Source organism: Hipposideros armiger, unplaced genomic scaffold, assembly GCF_001890085.2.
Source record: "Hipposideros armiger isolate ML-2016 unplaced genomic scaffold, ASM189008v1 scaffold_85, whole genome shotgun sequence".
NCBI lineage: Eukaryota > Metazoa > Chordata > Mammalia > Chiroptera > Hipposideridae > Hipposideros > Hipposideros armiger.
In genome coordinates this window covers 3,696,168-3,717,571 of record NW_017731435.1, presented here as the reverse complement: position 1 = coordinate 3,717,571, position 21,404 = coordinate 3,696,168, and the positions used below count along the sequence as shown (strand labels likewise).

Sequence of the window (21,404 nt, the reverse complement as noted above, 5' to 3'; positions counted from 1 at the left end):
CTGTTAGGCACATGTTGCCCAGCTCCGGTCTGCCCAGCCTTTGTCCCTCCGTACACGGAATGAAAGGTGTCAGGGACCTCACGGAGCCTTGGGCCTCTACTTGCAGCCGTGATTTCCTAATGACGTGTGGTTGCTCCACTGAGGTGTCAGCACCTCCTGTGAGCTGGTGAGAAATGCAGGCGCTCAGGCCGCGCCCCGGCCTGCGGTCAGACTGGCATTTTCGCGAGCATGCCCAGGTCACTCTGCTCGTGAGAGTGTGAGAAGCGAGGCTGTGTGAGACAATGCAGCTCTCCTACAGCAGCTGCTCAAGAGCAGAGGGGTCAGGGCCCCTGAGAACACTTGTCCCCACTGTGGTCAGGGCAGATGGAGGTGGGGTCTGTGGGGCGTCTGTCATGTGCAAACATAGGTATAACAGACATGTTAGATGTGCACTCACCAGTGTGTACGTGTAGACACACACACACACACCTACACACCTACTTCCACACCTGCGTGATTCAAACACAGGGCGCCCAGTGGCCCAGTGGTCACCATTTCCGCGTGTTGATACTTGGGTTAGGTAATCTTGACTTTCTCTCAGCTGACTGAGCTCTCTGCATGACTCCCCAGTTGTTGGGTTGGGGGAGGTGGTGGGGGGGAGCAAGCAGCTTTTCAGGGCGTGGCCAGAGCCGAGAGGCTGCTTTATCCACGAAAGCACGCCCTTCACCTTGCACGTAATCCACTTGGCATTTTTGAGAATTTTCACTCCAGCGTATCCCCCACCCACCCAGGAGCTGGTGCAGTTAGGCAGCCGTGGAGCTGAAACTAGATTTCCCAGACTTCCTCACTCCTGGGCAAGAGGGTCCCCCAGTGCCATGTACATCACAGTCACCTGGGAGCTTGTGAAAATGCAGACTCCCCGGACAGAGGGAGCCGCACATACACCCAGAGGATGTCAGGGACGCGCTCAGCTGTAACAGTCAGGAGGCCTCCCCAGAGGGAAGCTCTGGCCTCCCTTGTAAGCAGACATCCCGCAGGCGGCAGCCCAGGGCCCGGACAGCAGCTCAGGGCTCAGGGATCTCTTTATCGTCCTCCTCAGCGCTAAGTTGCTCTGACCCTCAGGATCACAAAGTGGCTGCCACACCTCCAGGCACTGTCTCTGTATTCAGGCAGAAGCCAGAGGACTTTCTTCCAGGGCCACTTTATCTTTTGTTCAGCATCCCTCACTAGAAACTTAAGCCCACAGTTCATGGGTAACTGACAGATGAGATGTTCACAAAGGAAAAGGGTTAAACTGGCCTCTCCCTCTCTCTCTCTCTCTCTCTATCCCTCTCTCTCTCTGTCACACACACTCTGATTCAGTGCTTCTGGAGTGGGGTCTGATATCTGAGACTGTAACCAGCACCCAAATGACCACAAACCACTTGGGCACGTAGCTTTAGACCCAGCTCTCACACCGTTACTCCCCGTGAATATAACCCAGCCGGGTCCATTACTTAGCTCCCTGAGGCCGCCCCAGTTCCAGCGGGGTGCGGGGAAGTGCGGCCGATGCCATGCAGAGGCTGGGGAACGCAAGGTCCCTCTTAGCCCACAGTTCTGGAATTCTGTGGGGCACAAACTGGCCCAACCAGCCCTTCAGTGTCTCAGAGAAGTTGGGGAGCAGCTGTCCCTGTCCCAGGGCCAAAGGCCAGGGGGCCAGGGGCTGGGGCTGCAGCGACTTCTCTGTGCCTGACTTTGGGATCCCCCTCCACTTACAGGCCCCAAGCAGGAAACAGTTAATGATTTCTGGAGGATGATCTGGGAACAGAAGTCTTCAACCATCGTCATGTTGACAAACCTCAAAGAAAGAAAGGAGGTGAGCCCTCTGACTCACTGAGAAGACTTTCCTCTTTGCCGCCATTACCTGGGGGAGAGGGTGCTTACCACTTCCTTTCCGTTTCTGTCCCTCCTTATCACTGCAGAAGAAAACAACACAAAAGAAAAAATGCTCTGCCCCCTGGCTCACAGCACTTTTCTCTTAGAGGGAAGCAAATTCTCTGTGTTGCCAGCGGCTCACTAGTCTAGACTCCCGTCCTCGGCCGCTCTCACTCCGTGATGGAAGCAGTGGAATTCAGAAATCAGATGTTTAGCACGTTGAGCATATAATGTGGTGGGCCTCAGACTGTAACTAAAAATGACTTCCTGCTATTTATCCAGACTAGAGAAATGCATTTGGAAAACAAGATACATGGAATGAATGTTGACTTGTCGTTCCATTGTATTTCATTAGCTGTTTCTGATTCCAAAAGTCATGTGCGTTACAAGAAGTTGAAACCTCTACAAAGAAGAAGAGTAATCACCAGACTCATTTCCTACATGTGACAGATACTTACTAGCCTCTGTCTCCTGGACAGTCACTCTCCCAGTAGGCGTGTATGCAGGGAGCCTGCAGGCAAACCTGCCTCGCCTCATGCGATTTATATTCCCCTGGGAGGGGCTGGCACCAAACAGAAAGCAAACAAATGTAGGCTAGTTATGTCAGGAGGTGACGTAAAAATACTGAGAGTAAAGGGGACAGTGGTGGTCCAGAAGGGATGAGCCAGCCGGGCAGAGGGCGCGTCTGGGCTAAGGCCTGGTGTGTGCCCGACACCGGCTGGGCCGAGGTACAGAGAGACGGGTATCTCCATGGCTTCCAGGCTCACGCTGGCTAACGGGATGCAGGCCCCTATTGAGTGAAGCAGAACACAGCATGATTAAGGTTCCTGGGGTGTAAAGGAGGGGAGTCCAGAGGCAGAACGGCCCCCCTGGCTCATGGCCAGCACAAGGCCATGAGCTGGGGCTGGGTCTTTAATACTGGAGGGAACTTGACCAAATGCAGCCAGAGAGAAGCATCAGTTCAGCAGGGTGATGTGCCTGTGAAACCCTGAGCCACCTGGACCCCCACCCAGATGCCCACGCTGGGGCCAGGACGGCTAGAAGTGCATCACGGCGCCGGGGCTTGGGGCTCCAGTGGCAGGCTGACACAGGGTGGGCAGTGGGGGCCTCCGAGGGCTTTCAGCAGTCAGCGGGGGCCTGTGTTGCAGGAAATGAGCTCCTTCTCCAGAACAAAGGAAGAATCGGGAGCTGTAGGGAGACTTGCTAGAGGTGGGAACTGTTCTAGAACGTTCCAGCCCGTGGGCCCGAGCACAGGTGGTGGCGAGCAGGCTGGGAGGAAGGCCTAGCTTGGTGTGGGATGTTGGTCCTGCTGGGCCCTGCCCAGTGCCACCACGTCCTGGCACCAGGCCAGGCATGGGGCCTGAGAGGGGCTGCTCTCCACCTCTGCCCTCTGTCACCACTGGCATGGGACTCCAGCCTGTTCCAAGGAAGCTCAGGCGGCCTGGCGAGGGCTCAGGGGAAGGGCTGCCCTTTGAGATGGAAATGACAGGCCCTGGGGAGTTCAGAGGGGGTGGGAGGTGGAGGGGGGGCAGGCCCATGGGCAGAGCCGGCCTTGAAGCTTGAAGCAGCCTCCCAGGGCCACTGTCACTAGTCACACAGGAAATAGCCTCCAACCATGCTTCCTGTTGGGGTAGGATGGAGGTTTTGTTTTCCTTTTGAGGGAGCTGGGACAGGGCTGGGGGGGGCCACCTGCTCTGTATGAGTCATGGCCTGGCCACCCTTTTTCACTGGAAAGAGTGACAGGACGAGACTGGGGATTACCAGGCAGGGACACTTCACTGGATGGGCCCCCACACTCTGAGCAGATGCTGAGGAGGACCCGGCCCTAGAAAAGAAGGTGACCAGGGGCCTCGGGTCCCCTGGGACCAGCCACTGCTGCGACTAGCCTTGGGGGGCGGGGATGTTTACAAACATGAAACACAGTGAGACCAGCGCAGAAGCAGGGGGACCCAGAGAACACCCCCAGCTCTCCCGGCCGTTGTTCTGTTCCGTGTTACTTGACATTTTCTCCCTGACATCACTCCGAAGCCTCCTACTGGATTTTCCGTTTCTGTGACTCAGAGCTGGCCTGCTTCCGTTTCTTGATATTCCCTATTTCACATGAAATCATTTCTCAATAGAGTTCCTTTTTCTTGATGGCTCACACACTTCTGCTGTGGTCTCCTTGGCTTCAGCATCCTGGCTGAACGTTGTGAAATGCAGCTGCTCAGTCATATCATGATCTGATGTGGAGGGAGGGCATCGCTGTGGAGCAGGCTCAGGGCGTGAACACTTCCGCCCACGGGCTGACCCTGCAGGCCGTAGCCAGAGCCCTCAGGCCCCTAAGCTGAGCCCTGCAAGGCCCAAAGCTCATGAGGGTCTCGAGGGGCCCCCGGAGGTCAGGACTGCCCAAACCAGGGCCACTTCAGAGACACCCAGGGCCAAGACGTCGGGTGGGGAAGTGGCCCATGCGTGTCATAACACAAATGCTGGGCTGTCGGAAACACCAAGACGCCTTTTGTCTTGTGACTTGATTATTAGTTCTCGGGACTTGACCCGTTAGCCGTGCCACTCGTGGGCCGTTTCCAGGATAAACCGCCCGATGTTTAGAAGGCTCGTTGACGACCAGAGATTTCTGTTGTGCTGAGCTTTCCGTCCTTGGGGGTCCCCATGCGTTCATGTCCCCCATGGTCAGGGGGACTGGTTAGGTGCTGGGCGCCCCAATCTCCACCCCCTGGGAGCTCGTATGGGGGCCATGTGTAGTCCGGAGCGAGGGAGCTACAGACAGCGGCCCCTGGAGCAATGAGCCCATGCTCATTAGAGGAAACGGGGAGCATGAAGTGGACCCCAGTCTCGTTGTCCCCAGTAGTGGACTGGCGGGAGGGATGCAAACCAAGGGTGTGCTCAGCGAGCTGAGCAGGACAGACACAGCTGCTGAGCCCACTGGGCAGTGTTTGCAGAGCGCACAGCCCTGGGGGCTAGCTGCGAGCCCCGCCCGGCCTGGGGGCCGCTTTTGGTTGGTTCCCAGCTCTGCAGGGAGTGGGCTCAGCAAGATGGTTCAGTCGGCTTGTGGGCAGCCCTGGATGCATGACATCCTGAAACGTCGCGGGCATCGAACTCAGAAAGAGCCCCAGTTACAGACGCAGAGCAGTCCTTGACCCGTTGTGCGGCTTCAGTGTCCCCATTTATAAGGAGACACTTTCCCGTGCTCTTTCTCAGCTCCGACAGCTGCAGGACACCACCTGGCGTGTGTGAGGCCTGTGTCAGTGGCGGGGCCGGGGCGATGAGGTGATGAAAGGCGCCCTCAGACCTGTTTCCTTGCAATTGTTCCGTGTAGGATAAGTGCTACCAGTACTGGCCGGACCAGGGCTGCTGGACCTATGGGAACATCCGGGTGTGTGTGGAGGACTGCGTGATCCTGGTGGACTACACCATCCGGAAGTTCTGCGTCCAGTCAGTAAGCGTTGGAAGTGACCGGCTTTCTGGAAAGGCTGAGTGGGGGCCGAGGCCAGAGACATGCCAGGCGGGGTAGGGGGCGGGCGTCAGTGGGCCGAGGACGTGAGTCTGAGAGGAGGACCACGGGCGGCCACACACACAGGTCCTCAGACAGTGCTGGCCGCTCCTGGCTCCCAGTGAGTCAGTCGGGGGGCACCGGGTGGGGGGACCCCCTCAGCTCAGTGCGATTTCACACACTGGGATCATGAGGCAGAAGTTTTGTTTTTAACAGTTTCAAAATTAAATCTGAAACTTCCTCATTATTTTTCACACTTACTATTTCCTGTTACTTCTCTCCCAAAACGTTTCAGGGCAGTCTTCAATAAAGATGCCTGTATATGAGGTAGATGAAATAGGAATTTAGGAGATATAAAAAAAAAAGAAATAGCAAAAACAGAAGGTTATGTTATCAGGAATCAAAGGTGGAGTGATTGATTAGATCACAAAGCATGAGTCTGAGTTTTCTGGAAGCCTCAGCAAAAACAGGAAGAAGATGAGCTTTGTCATTCGGCTGCCCACTGCCTCACACACACACACACACACACACACACACATGCACACACACACGTGCACATGCACACACACACACACACACACACGCATGCCCGCGGCTGCAAGGCCTGGCTGGTGGGGGAGCCTGAGGGAGAGATTGGGGGAGGGGGAGCGGGAGAGCTGTCCCTACTCACACCTGTGCCCGCCCCCCAGCAGCTCCCTGAGGGCTGCAAAGCCCCACGGCTGGTCTCCCAGCTGCACTTCACCAGCTGGCCCGATTTCGGAGTGCCTTTCACCCCCATCGGGATGCTCAAGTTCCTGAAAAAAGTGAAGACGCTCAACCCCACCCACGCAGGGCCCATAGTGGTCCACTGCAGGTATGACCAGGACCCCCAGGGCCAGCGGTTGGGGGGGGGGGACTCGGCCGCTCACGGGAACGTGAGCAGTGGACCCATACCAAGGTGGGCAGAGGGGCTGGCAGGGTTACGAGGTGGCTGCCCGGAGACCCTCTCAGGATGATAGCTGGAGGGACACCCAGCACCCCAGCCCACACATTTTGTGGTAGCAGAGTCCTTTCTTCAATGGCACATGAGGGGGAACCTCAATATCTAAAACAGACAAAAGCCAAAGGCCCGGGTTGATGGTGGCAGTGGGTTCTGGCAGGTCCCCTAGGCCTCCCCATCATCGCCTCCAGGGACCCCCAAGTCACCCCCAGCAAGTGATGGAGACTGTGCTTCCACAAAGAGCTCTGCAAGTGATTCTAGAAGAGTTCATGAGGCTCAGAGGGGCTGAGGGTGCAGTCAGGAGAGGGCCAGGCAGGCAGGGTGTCCTGGAGACCTGGTCTCCCCCCGAGGCTGTCCTCCTGTCCCCCGTCCCCCGCCCCAGGCTTTGCTTCCTTGTCTGTAATGGGAAGGACAGCCGTGGAGGGGCCCGGGACTGGCATCGGGGGTGGCTTTGCACCCATGTAAGTGGCAGCTGCTGCTATGATTGTGGAAAAGTGGGTTTCAGAAGGCCCACAGAGAAAGACCGCCTGGCCTTGGACTTCTCATGGGGGAGCAACAGGGTCCCTTTCCCGGCTGCCAAGTGGCCTCCTCTCGCACCTCCCACATGCGCCCTGGGCCAGAACAGAGGGGTCCCGGAAATGCCTCAGGGCCCCTCCCAACCTGCCAATCATTGCTTTTCTGGCCCCCTTCACACACCTGGTGGGCAGAGCATCTTTACCTGGCTGTGCTCCTGAGGATTTTCTCTTACCTTGTAAAGAACTGAGAGTCCTCAGAGGGCTTCTCATGTTTCACCTACTCTCCCCATGACAGCGGAGCAGAGGGGGCGTCCGTCCAAGGGGGTCTCCGCTGTCTGTCCCAGCACCACTTGGGAGACTATGGCAAGAGCTGTCGTGAGGGACTTCATTCATTCCATTGTGAGCCTTTTGTGTGAAAGATGACTTTCCTTCCTCTGTAACAAGAGGGCCATGCTGCAGGGGCGGAAGGAGGAAGCCCCGCTCAGCCACGGGCAGCTCTAGCAGATGCCACACATAGAGGCTGAGCCATTGGGGGTTTCCTCATTCAAGGAAGGTTTGCTGAGCGCATCTGTGTGCCCACTGAGTCCTGCGTGTCAGGCAGGCAAATATGGACGGCCTGCACCATCTGGTGGAGATACAGACAAGATGGGGAGGCCGGGGGTGAGGGGGACAGGGACGATGTTGGGAAGAAAGGAAACCCAAACCCAGGAATCAATTCAGGGCAGTTTCCCAAGGGAGGAGCCCTCTCAGCAGACACCCTAAGCCAGCGGTTCTCAACCTGTGGGTCGCGACCCCTTTGGGGGTCAAACGACACTTTCACAGGGGTCGCCTAAGACCATCGGAAAACACATATTTCCGATGGTCTTATGAACTGAGACACCGCTCCTCTATCCGTCTCCAGGCGGGTCCGCCCATGTGCAGATACTCCCACATAAGAGTACCCGGCTTCAAGACAAAATTTCATTTATTTGTAATTAGAAATAAATATTTCACAATATATAATTACATATTGTTTTTGTGATTAATCACTATGCTTTAATTATGTTCAATTTGGAACAATGAAAATACATCCTGCATATCAGATATTTACATTACGATTCATAACAGTAGCAAAATTACAGTTATAGAGTAGCAACGAAAATAATTTCATGGTTGGGGGTCACCACAACATGAGGAACTGTATTTAAGGGGTCGCGGCGTTAGGAAGGTTGAGACCCACTGCCCTAAGCTAAAGACCAGCTGGTGTCAGCCCCGAGGTGAGGGCAGGCTGCCAGAGGTAGCAGCCTGGTACCTCCTCCTGGCGTGACCTTGACTCAAGGGCCAGCCAACCCAGGCTGTGAGGCCTCTTTTCTTATGAAGAACCTGGAAAAGCCATTATGTAGTGTGACAATTTTTTTTTAATCCAATTACACAAGTGCTAATGAGAAGACAGCATTTGGTAATAGAGGAAACATTATCCACACAACCTTACAAGGCTCTCTACAACGCTTACATAATGCTATTAACCACTATTACCCCAATGAATTTTAAAAAGCCCTCAGGTTTACAAGATTATAACGACATCTCTGTACGCTGTTGCGTGCTCACCACCTGAAGCCTCACTTCCTTCCGTCACTACATTTGACCCCCTTTATGGACTTCATTCTCCCCCTACCCCCCTTCCCCTCTGGTAACCACCGTTCTGTTATTTCAATCTATGAGTTTGGTTTTGTTTGCTTTATTAGTTCGTTTGTTGCTTTTTGTTTCATATTCCACATGAGCAGCTCTTTTTGATGTGACTGGAACAAAGTTTCTACTTGTTAAAGGAACAACTTGTGATCATGTTACTAAGATTGCAGCGCCCTCTGGTGGCCTCACCATACATTTGCTCTTCATTAGCCAAAAAAAATTTTAAAGGGTTGGTTTAAGTGATGAGATGTCAGTCTCCCAGTTAAGGGTGGGCGTGCCCTTCAGTCCTCGTGTGCAGGCATATTTTTTGCTTTGAGGGGAATGTGACTCACGACGCGGCATCTTTCTTTGTCCCTGAAGTGCGGGTGTGGGCCGGACAGGCACCTTCATCGTCATCGATGCCATGATGGACATGATGCACGCGGAGCAGAAGGTGGACGTCTTCGAGTTCGTGTCAAGGATCCGCGGTCAGCGTCCTCAGATGGTTCAGACGGACGTGAGTAATGCCTTCCTGGCCGCGCCCTCATCCTGGCGTGCACTTCACCAAGCAAAGCCAGCAGCCTTCCCCAGCCCTGGTGTGTACAGGACGGTGCCTGGGGGGAGGGGAGGATGTCCTCAGGGATGCTGGCTGTTAGGTGATCTTTAATCAAGGCCGGGTACAGTCACTGTAAATGGCCATTAATCTGAACTTAGCCCCCAAACAAAAAGAGGAGAAGCCCCCCCACACCACCACCACCACTTGGTAGCTGCCAAGCCCGGAGCGGCCAGAGGCTGCAGGGCGCACTCGAGGGTGTGGGCGCCCCTGTGCTCCACAGATGCAGTACACGTTCATTTACCAAGCCTTACTGGAGTACTACCTCTACGGGGACACCGAGCTGGACGTGTGCTCCCTGGAAAAGCACCTGCAGACGCTGCAGGGCACCACCACGCACCTGGACAAGATCGGGCTGGAGGAGGAGTTCAGGGTGAGTGCCCACTGGCGCCAAAGGATGACGATCGACCTTGAAATGGCGCTGCTTTCCATCACCTGACCTGGTGGTTGATCCCAGAGAAAGCAGGGGGCTGCCCAGGCCATGACTTGGGAAGGAGCAATAACCTCGAGGCTTTCAGAGCTCAGCCGCAGCCCCCAGGGGATGTGTCTTACATACATTTTATTTATCAAGATCCAGGAAATGTCTGGAGATGGAAGCTAGGTGGTGCCTTTATCGGTGCCCGGGCAGTAATGGTAGAAAGCAGAGGGATTTATTTGTTCAGGCACGTTAGCGCTCTAACTGCGTGGCTGTGTCCATCTCGGCTGCAGAAACTGACCAATGTCCGGATCATGAAGGAGAACATGAGGACGGGCAACTTGCCGGCGAACATGAAGAAGGCCAGGGTCATTCAGATCATCCCATGTAAGGCGGCCTGGGGGGTGGGGGGGAGTGGGCGGGGTGAGGACCCTGTGGCCTGGGTCCCTGATTGTCCACTGACCGCCCACCTCTGTAAGCCAGGGCAGGGCACCCTCTGGGCTCAGGGCTCTGCCAAGCACTGTAGAGAACGCCCACCTGTGAAGCAAATGAGTGGCCCAGGCAGTCCTGTGTGTGTCAGGTGGGCAGCTTATGACATGCACTCAGAGGTGGGGGAGGGGACTTCCTAGAACAGGGGAGAGTTGCTCCAGGCATGACTCAGGGGCCTCTGGATCCTGAATTGCATTCAGTCCTCCCCCAAGCCTGGGCGGAGGCACAGCACCCCCTCACACAGAGGGGTGGTTGTGGCCCAGGCCAGGCAGCAGGACCTGAAGGAACTCAGCTGAGACCTTCCAGGAAAAGGCCTTGGGGTGGGCACGAACTGAGCAGGGGCGGAGTCAGGACAGTGGCCTGCCAGGGCCTCAGGTAGGGGAAGGCCACCGGCCTGGCAGGGCCTGGAAGGAGTGGGTGCCTGCCTGCGGTAAGCAGGGTGGGGACTCAGGGGACTCACCCAGTGGGGAAGAAAGACAAATCCAAGAAACAGGCCAAGGAATGGACTCCACTGTGACCAGAGGAACCATGGAGCGAAGGGGGCCCGCCTTGAGGAGGAGAGGCAGTGCCTCATTCCAGACGTCTCCTCGAAGCACTCATGGCCCATGGCACGAGCACATAAAAAGACTTGCTTTCGAGGCCACATTGTGCGTGGAAAGGGCGTGGGGACTGTGTGCAAAGACTTCCTCAGCCTCAGACCCTGCCTTCTCTGGCCGTGGTGTCCCCGGCCCGCTACTCTGGGTTGCCGGCCTGGTGGCCACATTCCTTTTCCTCCTGAAATGTAGTGTTTGTAACGCTTACATGTTGGCCTGACTTACCCCAGTGCATGACCGATGAAAATGACAACTGGATTATTGTCGGAGTTTTCCTGACAACACACACCTTCTCTGGGCCACGTTAACTCCCCTATTTTATGAAGTACAGTTTCCGAGGGGCTGCCCTTACTTAGCGATTTTATTAATAAGTTTTGAGAGTTTGTAGCAACAAATGAAAGCGGGCAGGCAGGATGGCGCAGCAGTAACTAAAGGACCGCGCTGTTTTGCAGATGACTTTAACCGCGTGATCCTCTCCATGAAAAGGGGTCAGGAATACACAGACTACATCAACGCGTCCTTTATCGACGTAAGTCCCGTGGGCCTGGCTGGGCTGTGCAAGACGGGTGTTTCCTTCATCATAGACTCCTGATTCACCCGCTTTCAGAATCAGAAAGGGGTGACCTGCCTCCAGAAACCCAAACCATTTCATTAGCAGAATTACTTGCATAAAAAAAAAAGAATAATGAACTTTGGAACTAGCAAAGAGACATACTGCCAAGTAATTTGCTATTTTTTCTTCCTGCTTGTAATGTATCGTGCTTTTATATGTGTTAACTGCACGCACCATGGAGTTAGCTGAAGAATGGGTGGGACTGAAGACTGCAGCTGAGTGTGTGTTAGAATTTCTGTTTGCAGATGAGAAAACTGTGCCAAAGGTCACTTGGGCCTGAGTGGAGGAACTGGGGTTTGAACCCACTTCCTCTGACTATGCCCAGGGCTCTTTGCACCATGTTGCTAACTTAGCCATAACACACAGAGACATGTTAGAATCAAAGGCGCCAGGTGTGTTCCCAGGCAGCTGCAAGCGAGCGGTGGTTCATAAGCCCCATTCAAACTACCTCAAGGTGAGGTGTCTCGCTTTCAGACAGAGTGGGCGTCTTGCCCTTTTCCTGGGTGTGCGCCTCCTGGGGCTTAGCTCAGGCCAAGCCAGGAGAACGGTTTCCCTTGTCAGGCCCCAGCTGTCCTAAACTCCCCAGTGTCACTCAGTGGAACCAGGGAGGAAGTCAGCCTTTAACGTTTGCTCCCCATTTAAAGGGCTACCGACAGAAGGACTATTTCATCGCCACCCAGGGGCCCCTGGCGCACACGGTGGAGGATTTCTGGAGAATGGTCTGGGAGTGGAAGTGCCACACGATCGTGATGCTGACGGAGGTCCAGGAGAGAGAGCAGGTGAGGGTGCCGCCCAGCCCAGGCTGCAGGGGCAGTTGGCGCGCGCCGAGGTCCAGCCGGCCTGACGTGGCTGGAGCTGCTCACTGTGATGTCTCGCCAGCCTCAGTACTGAGCTGGGACGGGGGATGCACAAGGCTTCCTCTCACCCGTTCTCTCTTGTTCTTAGCCCCCATTTTATTTAGCCTGCCTTCAGATTCCACCATTTTGTGCTTGCCACAAATACACATTTGATCACAACTCACTGAAGAAAAAGACATTCATTCACTTTTTTCAAGACATAAACACAGAGGCATTGATGTGTGTACCTAATTGAGATCGTCCTGGTCGATCTGGATGAGTTAAATGTGCCTCTTCTTTTCCCCAGTCATCCTTCCATGGCCTTCTTGTATTATATATATATATTTAATAACAAAATAAGTACTCGTAAACCCATCGTCTAACTGAAAAGTCAAACTTTTGTCAATAACGTACCTCTATCTAGGTGCTCCCTCAACATGACACCATGACCCTGAGTTTGTGCTTTGATTTCTGCTTTATTGAGATATAACTCACATACCATAGGATTCATCTTTTTAAAGGATACAATTCAGTGGTCTTTAGTATATTCAGAGAATTGTGCAATGTCACCGCTAATTCCAGGTCATTTTTATCACCCGAAAAAGAAACCCCAAACCATGAACACTCGCTCCCCATTCCTCCCTCCCCCGGCCCCTGCAACCACAAATGACTTTCTGACCCTATAGATTTGCCTTTTCTGGACGTTTCATATAAACAGAATCACACAGTGTGCCTTTTAGATTGAGTTCTTTCACTTAGCACAATGTTTTCAAGGTTTAACCATGTTGTAACATGAATAAGGTCTTCATGCATATCAGCCAGGGTAGGGTGTGAGCTAGGGGCCCAGTTTCATTTTTTCCCCACAAAGAACACCGATTTTTCCAGCTCTGTGTTTTGAATAATCTCTCCTTTCTGTCAGGTCGCTTCCATCCTGTATCAAACTTCCAAATACACACATCCGTTTCTGGACTCTATTCTGTTCGCTTGGTCAACAGGCATTAATGGGCACTCGTATTCATATTCATGTTATTTTCTTGGTCAGATGAAATGCGTTAAATGGCTTGAGAGCAATTCTGTATCATATAGTTTCAAATGCTGGCAGCGAATTATGTATTACAAGACTTAACATTTTATTTTATCCCCCAAGGATAAATGTTACCAGTATTGGCCAACAGAGGGCTCAGTGACTCATGGAGACATCACCATCGAAATAAAGAGCGATACCCTTTCTGAAGCCATCAGCATACGAGACTTCCTGGTCACTTTCAATCAGGTATTGTTGCCGTAACGCTGTCAACTGTGGACAGAGCTCAGGCTGCCTCCCTCGGATCCTGCTTGTCCTCACACCAGACCTTTCCGGAGCCTCACATTAGCATCAGTGATCAGTGCAGTGAACAGGCAGCCATGTTATCGTGGGGCCAACTGCCTGTAAAATTCGGACCTGCAAGGGCACCTGTCTCCTTGCTGGAGGACAAGGATAGGGGAGCAGAATGGGCAGCTCCAAGAGGCCACTTCCGCCCACTCCCCACTCAGGAGAAACGATGGTCGCCGGGGGCAGGAGGCATAAAGGGGATGGATGGAGCCACAGAGGCCTCCTGGCCAGGGGCCCTGTCAGTCCCCACTGGGTCCTGGGCTCTGCTCCCTGGCAAAGCATGGGAGCTCTGTGGGTCAGTAGTCATAGGTAAGGTGACTCATCTGTGGGACTTGGTTCTGAGCTCAGGACGGTCAGCACAGCAGAAACCCCGCTTGCCCAAAGATGTCTCCTCCACACCAGCTGCAGAATGACCCAAGGCCACTAGACTCAGTAACTGCTCATCTCAAGCCTTGAAGGGGCATGTGCGGTCCTGGCTTTTTAAGAAAGAGATGTGCCTGTTCTCTCAAGCAAAGCTGCCGGGGATTGGTAGGGGAGGCTGGCGGGGTCTGTTGGGAGCGCCAGAAGAAAACACTGCCAGCCTCTGCTTCAGTGTGACCACAGCTTCCAAACAGCCTGACCGGGACCCCCAGGCCAGCCAGGTGGGGGCTTTGCCAACCACCGAAGGCCCCGGGGAGCTCCAAGCCATGTCCCGAGTCTGGAGCAGGGCAGGTGTCGGTGGGGCCTGTTTCTGGGAGGACGGCTGTGGGACCAGGCAGCACTGAGGCACCCTTCCCCCCGCCCCCGCAGCCCGTGGCCCGCCAGGAGGAGCAGACCCGCGTGGTGCGCCAGTTCCACTTCCATGGCTGGCCGGAGATCGGCATCCCGGCCGAGGGCAAAGGCATGATCGACCTGATCGCGGCCGTGCAGAAGCAGCAACAGCAGACGGGCAATCACCCCATCACCGTGCACTGCAGGTGAGCGCCCCCTGCAGGCGGGCCCGCCCACGCCCACCCGCATCACTGCTCGCAGCCGCGGAAGCTCCCGGCGTTGACCTTCTCTTACACACGTACACAGTTCTTAACTTTCCGTAAATGCCTAAATGTCATCTTAGCGTACGTGCAGAATGCACTTGGTGGGAGGAGTTAGAAGGTGGTTCAAACACACATTTTAAGTCATCATAAAAAAAAATCACCATGCACAGCTCGGACAAACCCACTTCTGAACTTCAAGGTACTTGTGTTCGTTTTGAAAGATTGTTCTGGCTCTGCCTGAAGTCCCGCCTCTCCCGACCTCTCCCCTGGGCATGAGGAAATGAGTCAGTGCTGCTGACTCAGCACCGCAGGAGGGCTACCTGCCTGGGACCCGCCTGGGTGCACTTATGGCAGGGTCAGCATGGGGAGCATACGCCTCCGTTTTCAGTCCCTGGTGCCCTGTAGATGTCACTTAGAACAAACCAGTAATGAGTTCCTTTGTGTTCTGCCTCCAAAGACCCAGCCTGAGTTGGGCACCAGAGATACACAGGTGAAAAGGTTCACAGGGCAGACGCGGGGACAGGTGACTGTGGGGACAGGTGACTGCAGGGGACAGGTGACTGCGGGGACAGGTGACTGCAGGGGACAGGTGACTGCGGGGACAGGTGACTGCAGGGGACAGGTGACTGCGGGGACAGGTGACTGCAGGGGCAGGAGCCTGGAGTCAGCCTCCTTGCCTCTCTTTAGACCTGAACCGGGAGCCTTTGCATTTCAAACAAGTCCCCAGGCAGTGGTGATGCTGCAAGTCGGGTGCCGCACTCTGAGAACTGGGGTACACCAGGAAGACACAGGAAATGGTTACAGTGGGTTCTGATCCCCCTCAGGAGATACCTGTGTGCTGTGATTAGGCGAGCGTTTTAGGAGCTTTATGTTGCTGCCTCTTGGTCAAAAGCTAAGCTGTGTGTAAATGTGTAAATGATTGTTAGGAATCGCAGCTCCGACCATGGTGCTTCGGTACCAGTGCCCGGGGTTAGGGCAGGCGCCTGGTTCGCGTCCCCACCCGCCAGTTGCTTCTCTAAACCCCTTCTCTCCACAGTGCTGGAGCGGGCCGAACAGGTACCTTCATAGCACTCAGCAACATTCTGGAACGAGTCAAGGCAGAGGGGCTTTTGGACGTGTTCCAAGCTGTGAAGAGTTTACGGCTCCAGAGGCCGCACATGGTGCAAACCGTGGTAAGAAGCTGACTGATAGGGATGAGTGGAGAACTATTTCATGTTGCGTCTGATGGATGTTTCATTAAAGGTACCTGGGGAGGGTGGGACGTAAATCCCCAAGGGAAAGAGCTAACTGGAGCTTTTCACAGTAAAGCTTTCCAGGCCCCCTTCCTTCTTTGAGTCTGGCTGGGATCCGTCCCCTGGCCAGGACGCAGGAGGAGGGGCTCGCCCGTGACTTTCAGTTACTAAGACCTCTGGGACAGAACACTGACAATATCCCAAAGTGAACTATTTTACCAGATTCCAACATACATGAAAGCACGGTGCTGTTACTAAGTTCAAACGCACCATTGACGTTCATAAGCCTAGTACTCGTAACTTTCTCACCCGATTCCATTCGGACAGTTTTACTTTTTGGGTCTCATTCAACCTCCGGATACTGTGCTGGGGGGAGGCGAGGCAGGGCAGGTAAGGAATTCACATGATGCACAGTTGGCCTCTGTTCTCTTTCTTTCCGTGGTGAAAACACACACTTTCGCATTTTCAGAAGAGACACCTCCTCCCCAAACCTGACAGTCGGACACCAGCAAGTGTAATTGCAAAGACTGTTAGAACTCATTTCCCACAAGGCTTCCTGTCTTTGCCCCCCCCCCGCTGTCCGCCCCCCACACCACCCATCCCTCTCATCTTCTCCCCAACAGGATTCTGACTCAGGCAGGCAGAGACGGGTGGAAGGAGGGCCCTTCCATGACCTTCTCATATTCTCATCGTGGGGGAAGCACAGCAGCTAGAATCAGCTGAGCCTGTCCCCCCAGTCGGCCAAGCTGCCCCTCAAACCAGTTAAACAATCTCTGGGGTAGGACCCAGGCATCAGCATATGTAAAGCCCCCTGGGGGGGGGACCCAAAGTGAATACAGGTTTGAGAGCCACCAGTGAATACAGGTTTGAGAGCCACCGGGTGAGAAGGAAACTGGGTGCCTGCTGGCTCCCCCTCATCCCACCCCCCGCCTTCAGGCTGTGACTGGGAAGCTCACCTGGAGAGCAGTGTGGGAAAGAATGGGAGGAAATCATGCCCAGGACCCCCCGGCTCTCCACAGAGCCCCCGTCCCAGTCCCCATGCTTCTTCCTGCTGGGGCTCTGGAGGGTGCTAGAGAGGTCCCCAATTCATCCTAGTGCGTATGTCTGCCTCCCAACAGCCACCACCTCCTAAGGGCATCGCCAGGCAGACGACCATTCCATGGAAGATATGGAAGATTTTTCTAGATCACAGCAATAATAATAAATATGGCCCCCCTCAAGACAAAAATCAGTCTTTCAATATGAGCCAGACTGTTTTCAGTTTCTTTCCTGACTGTTTTGAAGCCTCCTCCAGGCTTCCCCCAGGCAGAGCCATTAGATCTAGTCCTGGCGGCCGGCGGTCATGTATGAAAGATGAGCCGAGGGGACCCTCTGACGCTTGGGCTTCAGGTTGTCATCCCAGCTCCTTGGTTGGATGCCCGCGTGGCTCTGTGAACTTCGACAGGCTCCTTCCTCTCCAGTTCCTTAACCTGTGGGCTGATGGCACCTGTTTTAGAGTGGCTGTGCAAATTCGCTTTGAATATGCCCCCACCCCCACCCGAACCCCCAGTGCCTGGGCCAGGCAGCCCCCTGAACTATAGCACAGAGCCTCTCTCGTCTGAATCCGAATGCCTCTGTGGTTTGTTAGGGGCGCCCGGCTCTCAGCTCTCTCGTAAATCACCTGGTCTGGCCAATATTGCATATCTCCAGGAGCATCTAGCTCCGAGCACCCTCCTGTCTCCAACCTGCGCTTTCTGACTGTGGCTTCTGTCAGTCCCCTTACTGGGAGGCTGCCCACACAGGGGTCTTCTGGCTCAGGTCTGTGCTCTCTGGCCTGGTGACATAGTCTGACAGAGCATTTGGAAGCTGACTTTGAAAGTGAGCGCCTAGCCTAATGCCCGGCACACACTAAGTGGTGAGCAAGTGAACAAAGGATCGCCAGGGCCGTCATTACTGATAACCACCGTCTGGTGTCGGGGCTGTGGGACCAAGTGCTCCACACGCACCTACCATTTCGTCCTCACCAGATCTTTGTGTCCGCTGTGTTCACAAGGAACATTCTGCCATCAGCCCCACGTGGGACGGTTGTCACCTGCCCAAGATCCTAAGTGTCAGAATGAGACTCAGACCCAGTCTGTCTGCCTCCAGAGTCTGCAAGTTTGTCATAGCGGCAATGGTATTATGTGGTATCACCTGTGCTGTTAAGTACTCTGATTTTTTTCAGTGCAAAAATAGTTTTCCAATTTAAATATGAAAACTAAAGACCCTTTCCTCTGTTCTAAAGTTAAAGACTGTTCTAAAATACACTAAGCCAAGCTGAAACTAAACATTGACATGTTCTGTGTGCAAAAACAGCTTTATTTGGAAATTTGCATATGCCTACAAACTAAATTATGTAACAGGAGTTTACATGCAGGAGGATAGACGGTATTTTAATAAATAGTCAGGCTTTTTTCTGTCTTCTTTTGGAATGTGTTTCCTAATTAAATTATTCAGACTTTTTAAAAAATATCATTTTAATGCATTCTTGGTTTTCTTTTTCAGGAACAGTATGAATTCTGCTACAAAGTGGTACAAGATTTTATTGATATATTTTCTGATTATGCTAATTTCAAATGAAAATTTCTGCCTTAAAATATTTTTTAATTTAATGGTCAGTATATTTTGTAAAAAAAAAAATCATGTTAATTTATTTCACAATTGATGTTAATATCCTCCCTAATTTCTTTGTATATATTTTGTTATGCTTTAAACGCCACCTGCTGTAAAGTTGTTACATCTTAAATACCCCTTTTAAAAACTGGAATTATGTATTAAGGTCAAATAATATCCCATAACATATATATTTCTGCTAATATCAGTAAATACTTTAATTTTTCATTAGATTCATATCACTTAATTTCACACATTCAGCACCTCTAAATGTTATAAATCTTAATATGCCAAATGTGCTTATGCAAAATACTCAACGTTCAGTAGAAAGCAGTGGAGGACTCAGCAATCAGCTGAAAATTGACTTTCTTTACAGCCCTGACTTCACAGCCCTGAGCAGCAGTTTTTGGAAGGCACACTATTCCCGAAGATACAATGTAAATGGGGATGTTGCAAAGTCTGAGTCTCGACCCACGTGGTTTACCTTTACATTTTAAAAATCAGAGAGGACTTTGCAACCTGAATCCAGGTCTAGAACTCTATTAGAGTAGTTGGTGACTCTATAGTGAGACTTAAAAATGCATTTATTCAAGGCTGTGCCCCTGCCATCTAGGCTAGATAAGAGGAGATGTAAAGGCCAAGGCCTTGGGGACAGCAAAAGCAGCTATGGGTGCTGCGCTCCCAGGGCACCGGCTCAGGGAAAACCCGCTGAGGATCAAACCGCCCGTATTTCTCACTCTCCCCTCCCATTGGGCCACAGCTGCGGCGCTGCCCTGCTGGGCGGGGCTATCCCGAAGGCTCAGCCCCAAACCACTTCCCCTTGCAAATGTGCCCATAAAGCCAAAAGCCAGCCCCACAGAAGCAAGGAGCACACACCTGGTGGAAACAGCAGGACAACCACAGGCAAATGCTTTCAACTTTCTGAGAAGCATTTTGGTATTTAAATATCTCTTGTAAAAGCTAAGATTGTTTGTAAGAAAAGAAATCTTAAAATCTAGATTTATACAGTTTTTTAAAAGCCCCACTCCTCAATATTTAATTAAAAAAAAAGAACTCCTTAATTTAAAGGCTAACTTATTTTTGAATGGAAATACTACTGAGACCTTTGACACTGGGTAATAATGGTCCCACTGCCAGATAAAATTGGCTTATGGGATAAAAAAAAAAAAAGTGGGGAAGGGATGAATGTAGTAAAGTTTAAGTTAGTCACAGTGGCCCTTAGGTACCTAGCAGATGAGCACAATATAAGAAAGAAGACATCTGGTCTAACGCTGAAAGCATTTCCCATGGACTTTTGTCGTACAGTTTTTGCTTTTTAAGAGAGATAGAAAGGCCTTATGTGACATTGCCAGTGATAACTGGTGGCACCCTCTTATGCTGTTTCTCCTGAGTTCGTGCCCAGTGGTCACAGATGCACCCCCAGGGTTAGGCCAGGTTCTGATGAAAGGCTCACAGGTAACCAAGCTTCTGCCGCACCCCTGAGCCCCACCCAAGGGCCAGAGGAGGCAGCCCACTGGAAGGACAAAAGCACAACTCTGTGACCTCGGCCATCACCCCTGGCTGCGGCCCTGGGGTACACGCTGCTGAGCGCGTCCCGCTCACCTCAGCACGGTGAGCACGCGCTTGGGTGGAAGAGGAAAACGGAGGGAGCTTTGCAGGACCTGCCAATTCTCCCCGTCTGCTTTCATTGTTAAAACCCCAAGCCCAAAGCCTGTCTTTGACAAAAGGAGAAGAGAGAGACCGGAGCTGTCGTTCAGCACCAATCCTAGAGACACAGCTGGCTGCTTGTGATGAAAGCAACTCATCATTTATTTGGGAGGTTAAAGTTAAGGGACATGGATTTGGGTCCCAATCTAAGAGCCTTAATCAGAATCCCACGCCTTTCAATGTCCTAACTGGCATCTCGTGTATGGAGCTGAGGCAGACGTCTCAGAGCGCTCTGCGAAAGGGCCCTGTTCATGTGCACTTCTGCCCCCTGGGCCCTCCCCCCACCTGTGTCCTCTGCAGGTGACCTGGTTTGGCCCTTCCAGTTCCGGAAACAACACAGAAGCCACTGTCCCTTGGACATAGGCTCCCCTCCCCAGGCGGGGACAGTGCTTGCCTTTCCTGGTGGCCCTGTTTGCAGCCTCGGGGCCTCTGCCAAGCCCACCCCCACGCCCAATTCCAACAGTCTTCGTGAGCTCTCGGGGACTCACGCTTCCGTCGTGCACCCTGGACTGTTGCTCTCCCCTTCCCCTTGGGTCAGCGTCCGTTGTACAAAGCCAGACAGCGCCGGCTGACTCCGTCATTCTTCCTTTCCCATTTTTGTCGCATGCAGTTGCAGTCAAATGCCAAATAGCGATCAGAAGACTGCCACTCTGATCTCCGTGCTTTCTCGGTCACCGTGTGACCCACTTAACTCTCTCTCCGTGTGCTGTTCCAATAAAGAATGCATACCTGTGTTTTAAAAGGTATTTTTATGTGTTTTTAAGACCTTTTTAAAAGGAGCCTGACACCTCTGTTTTGGCACTTAAGAGACATGCCCGTGTTATTTTTTTTAAATGATGACTGATACTTTGGTTTCACTAAGTCCTGTTTAATTTATGTGCAATCTCTATAATACAAGTATGTATTCCAGTTTCAACCATCGTGTTTTCTTTCATGACATTCATAATTTGATCTTGCTCTGATCATAATGCCAGTGAACGTTGCTGAATGCTCTGTATATGCAGATTGCAAGGTCTAACATTCTGATGCAAAGGTAAACCTTTACTTGACTCCTGGCCTGCGTCTCCTGCTTCAGTGAAATCTCTTCGTTTTATTTGTTCCTGTGCCTTAAGTTCTTTTAGACAAGACGTTCATTAAGAGGTAAGCATTGATTTGTACAGACAGGTCACTTTAGGACTTCTGAAATGTACCGTATTTGCCGGCGTATAAGACGATTTTTTGGCCCTGAAAAATATGCCTCCAAGTGGGGGGTCGTCTTATACACCAGGTACACTTCAGATAGACTGCCCATAATGCTTGCCCCGTGCCATAGTGGCCTCCCGATGCCCGCCCACTTCATTCCACATACCGTTCAGGCATCAGCAGC

The 21,404-nt window shown here is 52.7% G+C and overlaps 1 protein-coding gene across 2 annotated transcripts in view; it reads left to right on the top strand.

Annotated features, from left to right (window-relative positions):
* The window catches only part of PTPRE (protein tyrosine phosphatase receptor type E), a 26,753-nt gene extending 5,799 nt beyond the window's left edge, over positions 1-20,954 (top strand). The window contains exons 4-15 of one of the 2 annotated variants that reach the window (XM_019644134.1): positions 1,737-1,834; positions 5,210-5,329; positions 6,073-6,236; positions 8,906-9,041; positions 9,361-9,510; positions 9,846-9,939; positions 11,087-11,163; positions 11,892-12,026; positions 13,231-13,356; positions 14,245-14,411; positions 15,505-15,640; positions 18,224-20,954. In XM_019644134.1, the coding sequence (XP_019499679.1) occupies positions 1,772-1,834; positions 5,210-5,329; positions 6,073-6,236; positions 8,906-9,041; positions 9,361-9,510; positions 9,846-9,939; positions 11,087-11,163; positions 11,892-12,026; positions 13,231-13,356; positions 14,245-14,411; positions 15,505-15,640; positions 18,224-18,298 (1,443 nt within the window). In that variant the 5' untranslated portion in view covers positions 1,737-1,771 and the 3' untranslated portion in view covers positions 18,299-20,954. The remainder of the gene's footprint in view (positions 1-1,736; positions 1,835-5,209; positions 5,330-6,072; positions 6,237-8,905; positions 9,042-9,360; positions 9,511-9,845; positions 9,940-11,086; positions 11,164-11,891; positions 12,027-13,230; positions 13,357-14,244; positions 14,412-15,504; positions 15,641-18,223) is intronic. The other variant, XM_019644132.1, reaches the window with a different exon arrangement.
* Positions 20,955-21,404: the final 450 nt, after the last annotated feature.